We start from the raw sequence: 12,076 nt of genomic DNA on the forward strand, positions 1-12,076 counted from the left end.
ATTTGCAGCTCTTACAGACCCTTCATCACTATGTCTGTCACCAAAAATACTGATATTCACTACAAAAAGTGCCTGTTCACCATTTCCATTGGAGCTGACCCAAATAAATTTAACTGTGTGGTTTTGTGCATTCCATCTTTTGTCCAGATGAATCACAAGGCTGTTGTCCTCCGTATAGAATAAATGTGTAGATTGCAAAAATGTAGCTCTGAGTGTGGCAGTATCTTTTCATTCCACAAGTAATTTGTATCCATATCACATTTTCTTTAAATTTGCATCCATATCACATTTTCTTTAAATTTGCATCCATCATCACACTTTCTTGACTTAAAACCAATGTGATTTAGAAGCAGAACAACATATGTTTGCAAGCCCTCTTACACAATTTTGTATTGTAGTTAGGTAATGTCACACATAGCTATATGTTAAGCACAACAAGTTCATGGAACAAAGCATAACAAAACACACGGAAGTAGTGAAGTCTGACGACAGACTAGCTGGTACCTAATGTGACAACACTGCAAGGCGAGTGGCAGGGTGAGAATAACAGTGACCTGGAGCAGTCTACTGTTATGATGGTGACAATAGTATGATTAACACCTGCTGTTGAGTTTTCTTTTCTTTGCAATTATGGGAAACATATACTTGATTATAAGCAAATCTTTGCAGATGGAATCAAACCAATGAAAGATTCACCATAAAAATAGAGATAGTTTACAAGATGAGAAAACAGGTGATGCATGACAAACAGACATTTGTTTTCCTTTGCTGCAAACACAATTGGAATAAAACAGAGGAGTTGCTAATATAGATATAAAGTGCCCTCTTCCATACACAGTATATATATGTATTTCATTTGCAATATCATTACAAAAATGATGTGGCATGAGGCAGCTTATTACTATAGGAAAATAAGATTTGGCTGCAGAAGCTGGACAGTTTCTATTTTTATATGCAAGGAGTTTGATGACAGGAAATGAAATCTTGGATGCCTACATGTTTGTAATACTTTGTTCTACTTAAAACTGATGGTTCATAAGAGTGTATGACAGAATTAACCAGTCATAATGAGGAATAACATTACTATTCAGTTATGCAGATATAACTATAGTGGAACCAAAAACTTAAGGTTCACACAAGCCAAAACGTGGGATACCACATAACAGTGACAGTATATGAGGTTGGTGTGTATGTTTTTAGTGTTTTTATTTTGCATATTGGTTTTCTGGTTCTTATGGGTTTATTTTTTGATTGTAATTGTTTATTTGTTGTTCACTGTTACTATAAGAGTTTACATATTACCATTTTGTCATTTGGAGATAATGAATGGAGCTGCGGAAGCTAGAAAATGGAGTGCCAGGTGGAGAAATTAGAACATTTCTGACACATTCTTCTGTTTGTGTTCAATAGAGGGGTGACAGCAGTGGAGGAAGCCAGAAACATTTCTTCCATGTATGGGGATAATGCCATTGGGCAGGGCATGGCATGGCAAGAAAATGCTATTTTCATTTTAAGAAGGATTATTTTTACATTAGTGACTCTCCATGTTCAGGGAGACCTTCAGGCTTTGATGAAGATCATTTAAATGCTTTAATCCACAATGATCAAGAACTGGCAAATGTGATTGACTGTCATCATTCCATCATGTGAAATTTGCATGCAATGGGGAAGGTTCAAAACTTGGGTGTATGGGCACCGCATGCTCTAAGCCAAAATCACAAAAATCAGCAGGTGGCCATATGTGCATATCTGACTGCTTACCATCGACTGGCTCATGAACAATATCGACCATTCCTATACTGTTCAGTTACTGGTGATGAGAAATGGTGTCTTTATGCTAACATACGGAAAAGAAAGGAATGCTTGAGCCCAAACAAAGTAGGAATTCTTTGTACAAAGACCAAGACCAAGACACCACCGTTACTGCTGACATATATTGCCAGCAACATGGTCAGGAAGACTGAATGATGTGATGCTACTCCATGATAATGCTTGCCCGCATTCTGTTAAGACTGACAAAAAGCATTGTACAGGAGATGGGTTGGGAAGTCATTCCGCACCTACCTTATTCACCTGATCTTGTGCCTTCAGACACCTTTTACGCTGTGTGCTGAACAACCTTCTAGGTTTTCCTTTGCAGATGAAATGCTCTCCGAACATGGCTCAATGAGTTCTTTGCCTCAAAACCACAAGATTTCTACAGTCAGGAGAATCGAAAAGTTATCCTAGCATTGGCAGATTGTTGTAAATAGTGAAGGAGAATACACTGGTGTTGAAAATTAAAGCAACAAACTGCTATTTCCCCTTCCTGTGTCTAATTCATGATATAGTCATACAAACTGTCAACCAGATGTCTGTACAAATATGCTCTGCATGGAAGATGGCGTTCCAGTCAATGGACAACCATGCCAATGATGACATCAGGGTACCTACAAAATGAGGCAGTGTTTGCCAGTACCCCACATCACAATCACTTTGTACACATTCACAGATAGTGTAGTATAGCACAGAGAAGATGCCTACCAGACTTTCCGCATGGGTGGGCCATTAAAAGGATGGTAGCAGGACAGCCACAAACTGATGTGGCCCAATGGCTTAATGTGAATCGTTCTGTTGTTTCTCAGATTTGGCAACACTTTATAGAGACCGAAACTGTATTCCTAAGACCAGGGCAGGGCTGACTAGGAGTGACTTCAGAAGAGAGGTCAGTTATTTGGCTGTAAGGGCATGACAGTACCACCTTAGTAGTCCACGGCACTGGTGTGTGAGCCCACAGCATCCACTGGACACAGTGTATCAAGGCAAATGGTGTGCAGAAGACTTCCCATGAGAGGCCTTTGTCAGAGACCTGCTGTATGTCAACTTATGATGTGTATTCACAGAAGGGAACGTCTAGAGCTGAGTCATCAACATGCCACCTGGACGGTCAAACAGTGGGCCAATGTTGTTTTCACAGATGAGTCCCAATTTAGTCTGGACAGCTGCTCTCGATGGATTCGCATCTGGAGGCAGCGTGGAACACAATTTTGGGGCTGTAACACTATGGTAAGAGACCGATATTGAGGAGGATCCTCAATAGTGTGGGCAGGAATCATGTTTACCATATGAACCCATCTTCAGGAAATTGCAAAGGTGAATTGGCAAGGTTTAACTGCTATCAGGTATCGTGATGAAATCTTGGGACTTCATCTGCAGTTGTTGCAAGATGTTGTGAGACCAGACTTTGTATTGATGGACAATAATGCTCGACCTCATAGAGCACGGGTGGCTGATGGTTTCTTGGAAACAGAAGATATTGCACTCTTGATGTGGCCTGCTTACCCTCCCAATTTGAATCCCACACAGCATGTCCGGGATGCACTAGGGAGATGGATTACATCACATCAGCATCCACCAACCAATCTCCAAAACTGCGAGCAGGTCTGCACGAAGAGGGGGCATTATTGACTCAACATAAGACTGATGACATCATTTACAGCATTCCTCACTGTTGTCAGGCCAGTATTGCTGCCAGAGGTGGTCACACCCTATATTGAGCACCTTAACCAGTTGTTGGAATGTGTGTGTGCAAATTTGTTAAAAAAAAAGAACATTTTTGCCTACTGTTATGCATGTTGCAGTTGTATATGTTCTTAATTGTTTATATTGTTTCCACTTAACTGTACCTGTCTATACTGTTTTGTAGCAACATAAAAGCAACTTTGCAAAATTTTTGTTTGTTGTTTTAATTTTGGACACCAATGTATATTATCGATGACTAAAGTTTCTGTTATGTGTATCCGTTGTGTTTATTAAACTTCTGGAAAAATGCTATGGACTTATGTACCAACCTAATATTTCATAAGTAATTACCTGCGTTGAAAGTAACTGCTTATAAAGCAACTGAACATAATTTTCTGAAATGCTACTTAGGAACATTCATTTGTGATCCTGAGTAAACGAATCTATAAAAATTACAAAATGAGCCTATCAACAGATTAAATTGAGAGCAATTGAACTGAATTCCCACAAGGCCCAATCTGTAATGACTGGGACAGATATCTATATTACTAAATGGCTAATCTGGTTCATAGTGCATGGACACTGTTATGGGTAGCCTATCTACCCGCTTCCAGAGGCAATAAAAATTTTATGTTCAATGTTTTACATAATTATTGATCAAATTTAAAGATTTTAAAATTCTGTCAAAACCTACTCATTAAGAAGTGTAATCCAATGCCAAAGTTTTAACACAGTATGCCAAGTATTACAGTTAGAAACAGTGTATAAGTCTTGTGGCAGTGTCAATCATGTTGCAGAAATGACCCAGACTATATTAATCCAGTATTTGAGAATGAGAGTGACTTCCAATTAACTTTGAAAATACATTTCAAACATTTTTTGAACTTTTTCTTGCTTACATGCGTAACATCAAATATTTAACTCATATGTAAAGTAATCAGAAGTTTGAAACTGTTTTATAAGTGGGAGTTCAATTCCTTAAAGAGTCAAGGGGTGGGAGGTTTACTGCTGTTTAACTAAAAGTTCCTAAGGTGGGAGCTGACATTTGGATCACAAGGAATATATCAACTGCTTCCAAAAATACTGCTGGTCGATCATTGCACTCCATTCTTTTTAACTTCCTACACAAAGATATTGTGTTAAGAGGGATTATTAGTAATGGACCCTACTTTGGACCTCACAAGTGATTTCTTCAGTTGATTTCATCAATTTTTTTACAGCCACTCTCCACAATGCTCTATGGTCTTCATGAGTCAATACATAAAGTTTGCCCGGTCTTGGTTTAGTTGTAGTTGTTCCTTCATACTTCCACTACACAATCACATCATCAGTTGACAAGGGCAGCATTAGAAGTGTTGAAATATCCTTGATGGATTTGTTACTCAGATGACATCCACTGACTAGTCCAAGTTTGAAGTTACTGAGTTCTCATGGCCGATCAATTCTGCTGTTACTCTTTATCAACTGACAACACAATACTCCCCACCTCCTTTTACACTGATGAGTCTGCTCTCATGACATCTAGTGGTCAGTTCCACTTTATGTAGAAGCGTCCAGATACTACTAATCAGATAGGGCATTTGCCTTGAAATCAATATTATAAATTCCTTATATGACATATCAGCAGCATGTGTTTCAGTCATAAGCAGTGCAATAAATGTGGCACGTGATAACTGCCAGCTAACAGTAACTACTGTTTTAAAGTGCTAATACTGTGGTAAAAGTCATCTCAGAACTTCTCTGAATTGATTACGAAATGTGAAGTCCATGAGTTTCCTGGACTCACTGTTTGAAAATGGTGAAGTAACACTTAGTGAAAATACTTGTGCATGTAAGGCGACAGATGCTCAGGTTCACAATAGATATGGATACCTAAACAGTTGTTGTGTTTAGTGCAATATACTTAATACAGGGGATTTCAGGTCATTGCCTCATCTTCGTAAACCTATTCATCAGGAAGAAGGCTTTAGTTCTTCTACTGGTCTTCAAGACCTTCTCCACAGAAAAACATACTGAGAAAGCCCTACAGTCAATTCCATTTCTGAAAATGACTGCTACAGAAAATACCAAATGGCAGTCTGATTCCTGTACCAACAATCCTCAGTGTTCTACTCAGAGGCTATTCAATAGACTGTCTAGTGTATGGTGCATTTAATGATTTCCAGTGTCAAGGTGTTCAAGTACTGACTTTTGACCTAAGAGAATGTGTTGGAATCAGAAAATCAAAACTGAAATAGCCAAATTTTATCATTTAAATTGTCTCATACAATCAAACATTGTGACTTAGCTAACCTGTCAATTGTAAATGTATATGCAGACTAATAAACTTAATGTAAGGTTACAATACATATGATGATGATGATGATGTTTGGGTTTTGGGGCGCTAAACTGCGCGGTTATCAGTGCCCGTACAAATTCCCAACCTTTGCTCAGTTCAAACTCACCACTTTCATGAATGATGAGGCAGGGGAAAATCCCTAACCCTGCCAGGAATCGAACCCAGGACCCCATGCTCGGGAAGCGAGAACGCGACCGGGAGACCACGAGCTGCGGACTACAATACATATGTTGTTGCTTCTTCAGACAGGTATTACTCTACATGGTTATGATTAAAAAATAATAATCTATGGTTATAACATATGTGGTGTTACATTTTTAGGTAGATACTTTGTTACATGGTCATCATTCAAGAAATCTTCTACAATATAATAGCATTTACTTTTTAAATATTTTCCCAGGTCTCCTTCAGTATGTTTATAGATTTGGGTCACACTTCCCCTTCCAGATTCATGCCCATATAATGCAGAGTTTTTTCATAAAGTTGTAGTCCGTGGTTAAGTAACTTGTAGCTTGCCATTCGTCCATTCTCATACTGATGCAAGCAGCAGTTGCCCTCAAAAAGTTGTACATTTCACTTTTTCTCTCTCTATATTCATGCTTGGAAGGGACATTAGATCTAGCTTTTCAAATAAATGTTTGCAGTGTTGTTTCTCTTTAGCTCTAATCATGACTTAGATGATCTTTTTTTGTAGTCTACAGACTCTGAGCAAATTAGTTTTCTCAGACCCCCAGAAAATTATGTTATACTTAACTACTGAAACAATATATGCATAATATAAAGTATTTTACAGTTACATCAGTGATACTATATAAGACATTCATGACATACACAGGACTCTTCAGTCAACTCATTATACTGTCTACATGATAACTCCATACCATATTTTTATTTACTAACACATCAAGATATTTGATATAGCTTGCAGTATCCAATTTTTTGTTTGCATAGCTCATATCACTTATACACTGTGCTGACTGTTTTGTGGTGAAATGAATAATTTATGTTTTTGCAAAGTTTAATTTCAAATTATTACTTTTGACCCTTGCCTCCACTTCCCCAAGTACCTGTTCCGTAAGGTGGATTAAGTTGTCATCAGTTTTACAGCAGACTGTTGCTGTTGAATCATTTGCACAAAGGATGCCTGAACCTGAACACAGTGTGGTGTGTAATTGATGTATGAAGTTCATTAAAATGAAACGTGGTCAGTGTGTCTACCTTTGACTTACACATAATGTGGCACTACGTAACTGCAGATATGGTGGCGCCAATCTATCAGTAGAGAGACTGATGCGTGCACACCGTTTGATGTTGCGTAGTGCCAGTGTGGTTTCATGCTGAAGAAAAGGTGGTCATGCAACTTATCGTCCACTACCAAATACGCAGGCGAGTAAGCAGGAACAAAGAGGAGTGATTCGATTTTTGGCGGCGGAGGCAGTTGGAGGACGTGAAACGTATTGACGGAAGAAGGCTGTGTATGGTGAGTACAGTCTGAGTCATTCAAGTGTTGTGGAATGGCACAAATGATTCTTTCAGGGGTGTGAGTCACTGGTAGCCAGCCCACACACAGCCAGTGCAGTGAAGATGACATTGCAGCAGTTTCGGTGGGAAATGCTGGAACATCCACCATACAGTCGCAACCTTTCACCCTGTGACTTTCATGTGTTTGGACCCAAAAACCAAGCTATTTGCGGACATCGATTTGCAACGGATGACAAAGTGTGTGACTGGGTCCAGGCCTGATTCCGACAGCAGCCTACTACCTTCTTCAAGGATGGAATCGACTGGCTGGTGTTGCAATGGGATTGATGTGCCAACAGTTTTGGTGACTATTTTTGAGTATGTGTACTGTGTATAGCTACATTTTTGTGCTAATAAAATGGTTACTATTATTTTATACTAGTGACTGGGTTTCATTTGAATGTCACATATAATACAAAAATAGTAGTGGTCCCAATACTGAAACTCGTGGAACACCTGACAGTATGCGTTTCCTGCCAGAAAGGAATTTATTACCACTGTTATTAAAAAGTACTCTTTGTCTCCTGTTTTTCAAGTATGATGACATCTAACTAAGAGATTTCTCTTGAAAACCATAGCTTGTCAGTTATTGAAGACACCGGCCGTAGTTTACAGCACTGACAGTTCTGGTAATGTCACAAAAGATGTCTGATAACACATTCTGTTACTGAAACAACTTCTAATTTTGTGACCAATTCATTTTTTGCATGGATTGTTACCAAAACAACTTCTAACTTTTGTGACCAATTCATTTACTGCATGGATTGTGCTGCAGCTTTTCCTAAAACCATAATGATTGTGTGAAACAGTGTTGTGGGGTGAATTATAATTTTCTATCCGATCACATTCAGCTCTCTCAAATATTTTTTAAAAATATTGGTAGCTATGAGAAAGGCCTATAGTTTCCCATTTCATCTTGTTTGGCCTTTTTGTGAATTGGCCAAACTTCAGCATATTTCAAGCAATACTTTTCTTGCCTTCAAATCTTATCTACTGTTAATCTGTCAAACTCTACTGGTGTATTTTGTATGTTAGACAAGAGCCATAATTAATGTCTGATTGCTCTTATATCCTCCATACTTTTCCTCTTTCTTCCAACCAAACTTCTGAGTCAAAATGCTACAGATTTTATGATTGTCTGTCTGTGCTTACATTTGTTTCTAATTGAAAAGTATACATATTTTTATCTATATCGAATTGCAGTCTATTGCAAAATTATAGACATACCTGGAATATATTTGACAGATCCCGCAAGTTGAAAACATAATGGAATTTCACAGCTGTTGGCAGAAACATGGCTCCCATCTTGCCATGGAGAAAAAGAGCAGCATTCACCAACTCTTGAGTTACCTTCAGAATGGCTGGATTAAATTTCAGTATAGGATTAGCCAAATGTTGGCTAAGAATAGAATGATAAATATGAAATAGGGACTCAGGTGAGGGAGTGCTCACAGCAAAAACACTGAAGTGGCGCTGAAGCCGTGGATTGATAGTGAAACTGCCTGCTGTTGGGTTCATGCAGGAAACAAACTGGCAGTTGTGAATGTCCTTCAGAGAAAGCTTGATCCGATCATACCAGTGTCTATAGTCAAAGTACTGACGAATCAATGTGTGAGGTTGCACAGTGCCATAGGTATCCACTTCAGGCATATTCATATCATCTACAAAATACACCATGAGTTTGCTGCCTGGAGGCCCATAATTGCGTCCAGCTTTCTTCTCAAGTGGTTTCTCCAACACAGCTTGCAGCATTTCAGATGTGGTATAAAAGTTGAATGGTACATTTGTAACAATGTAATCTTCCGGCAATGCACTCAGCTTTTCTGCCACAATAACACTCTTTCCGGACCCAGCAGTTCCAACAAGCATCACTGGAAGACCTTTCTCCATTAGAAGATCCATGAAAAACCGAAGGCGTGATGTCTCATTTGTATCCACAAGTAATGACTGCAAGGAAAACCATTGTCTTAGGATTATAATGCCTGTAATATATTTACAAATTAACTAACATCTAATTACAAGGGCAAACAGCATATATACCACATTACACAAATGGCAAGCATAGCTGAATTGGATATGATCTCTGACTTGTGTGTATTCAATAGGGCATGAAACACATGTACTACAGTCATCATTTGATCACTTGTAAACACCATGGAATGGAATATAGAGAGAAAGAGAGAGAGAGAGAGAGAGAGAGAGAGAGAGAGACAGAGAGAGAGAGAGAGAGAGAGAGAGAGAGAGAAGGCATAGGAAGCAAAGGAATGCATTGTTCTTCAAAACAAGCTGCCAGATGTGGCTACCAGTAACTTGTGAAATACAGTATGTAAATATGCCAGAAGAACTATTATTTCAGGCTCTAAAACCATCACACTTGGCATTTGTTCACTATGCCACTCAACAATGCAAGCTGCAACATTGCACAAATGCTTGGTATCTGACCTCACGCATTTATGTAATTGATTTGCCTCAATGGGAAATGAATCCACCAGCTTCAGCACAATTACATTCAATGTCCTGTGGGAATCTCAAAGTAATGTGAGCATCAAGGGCATGGAATAGGACTAGGTGGGAATGTGAGTCGGCCGAGAGGAATCCTGAGATAGTCCACATCATTGTGATAAACACTGTGTCTGGAAGGTACAGTGTTTAATTCAAGTGCCTAGTAAACAGGAGATCCTGGTTTGAATCCTGATCTGACACGCATTTTCACTCCCCAACACTGATTCTACAAAGTATCGATGCAGCTGATATCAATAGTTTCTTCCCTTTCCTTTCCTTTCTCCCCACTCCAGCTTCAATTTATGTAAACTGCCATACTGTGTTCGTCATGGCAGTGTCTTACCACATATATAGACAACAATGCAAAACAGACTGAAGCAGAACTTGTCCAAAAACACAATGTTTTGTCAACACACTTAGAAAGGAATATGATGCCAAAACTGCCAATGCGAGCAGATTCCCAGCTGTTGCAGTGCTTGAGTGCTATTCAACAACATAGACAAAATTATAAGTTCATTCATTAGGGCCTTCTGAAAGTGTGGTTGTTGCCCTGTGTGTGATAACATTTCACGATCAAGTAACCACTTCTCACCATGTACAATATTCATTTACTGATTGTTTCCCAATACGCATTGCTGCTGTAACAGAATGAACTCTGTTAGCTAAAACATCACAGTATGACAAACTCATTTCATAAAGACCAGTCATTCTCTCCTACCAGAATTCACATGTACTGAGCGTGGTGGCGCAGTAGTTAGCACAATGGACATGCTCTTCAGAGGATGATGGTTATTATTTGCAACTGGCCATCCAGATTTAGGTTTTCCATGCTTTCCCTAAATTGATACAGGAAAATTCTGACACAATTCCTTTGAAAGGGCACCACTGATTTCCTTCCTCATCCTTGAAACATTCTGAACTGGTGCTCTGTCTTTAATGACCTCATTGTTGATGCTGATATAATACTTTCCAACGTTGATAAAGTATAAGCACCCTTGGTATCATTTCTTCAGATAGCTCTTCAGTGACTGAGACTGGCTCTTCAGTGACTGAGACTGGCACAATACTGACTTTTCTGGCTACCAAATAAGAGGGAACTGGTGGGTCTTCGTATAGACAATCTCTATGTAATCACATTGCCACTGTTCTGTTCTAAATATCCTCTAAATTGGATTAATTTCTTTAATTCCTTCTGGATGTTCTGATTTTCACTATTCTCAGCATATATTAATAAATACCCACACCACAATCTAAATTTAAGTCTACATACATCTGATGACATGATGTATATTTCAGTTCTGTAATCAATGTTGAGATACAGCTCTGCCATTAAAAAGCCACAGAGCTCTGATATCATAATAAAAAATAAGGTTTTAAAAGGCAGTAAAATTTATGACTGCATAAATTTGTTAGATGCCAAAAAAAGCAGGCAGATGTCTGTTGCCATATATGAACAAGATGCCAATGCTGGTAGTCAAGAAATTTTGAAAATTAGAACCAATCATAATATTACAGTAAATTCTGTTCAATCACACACTCCTTTTAGCTTCATAAGTTCTGTAAAATCTAAAATCTAAGGTAAGTGCTGCAACCTATAAGGAAAATAAGCTTCATTAACATGTACAATTACTAAATATGCTGCAGTCTTGTAATAACAGTACCAGAGAAGGAAAGTTGCTACTCACCATATAGAGGAGATGCTGAGCCGCAATAGGCACAACAAAAAGATTCACACAATTAAAGCTTTCAGCCATTAAGGCCTTTGTAAGCTATACACACACACACACACACACACACACACACACACATATATATATATATATATATATATATATAAATGCAACTTGCACACACGTATGCAGTCACAGAGAGCTGAGACCATACTGCAAACAGCAGCACCAGTGCATGATGGGAGAGGTGACTGGGTGGGGGTAAGGAGGAGGCTGGGGCGGGGAGGGGGAGGGATAGTATGGTGGGAGTGGCGGACAATCAAGTGTTGCAGTTTAGACAGAGCGCAGGAGAGTCAGTTAGTCACTGTCCTCACCCAACCAGCCCCCTCCCTTTTACTATTCCAGCACTACACAGCAGTCATTTCACCGCCACACACAGTCTTTTAATTTCTTTTATTTTTATTTTTATTTGTCTCCTTTACACTACTTACCCCCTACCCCCTCCGTAAATTCTCTCCTGTCCTCCGTCTAAACTGCAACGCTT

General features: G+C 38.9%; 1 protein-coding gene across 1 annotated transcript in view; it reads right to left on the minus strand.

Moving 5' to 3' along the window:
• LOC124620004 (dynein beta chain, ciliary-like) overlaps positions 1-12,076 on the minus strand; it is a 588,564-nt gene that overhangs the window by 161,881 nt on the left and 414,607 nt on the right. The window contains exon 26 of the mRNA XM_047146668.1: positions 8,588-9,307. Coding sequence (XP_047002624.1) covers positions 8,588-9,307 — 720 coding nt within the window. The remainder of the gene's footprint in view (positions 1-8,587; positions 9,308-12,076) is intronic.

The sequence above is a fragment of the Schistocerca americana genome, chromosome 6 (genome assembly GCF_021461395.2).
Source record: "Schistocerca americana isolate TAMUIC-IGC-003095 chromosome 6, iqSchAmer2.1, whole genome shotgun sequence".
NCBI classification, from domain to species: Eukaryota; Metazoa; Arthropoda; class Insecta; order Orthoptera; family Acrididae; genus Schistocerca; species Schistocerca americana.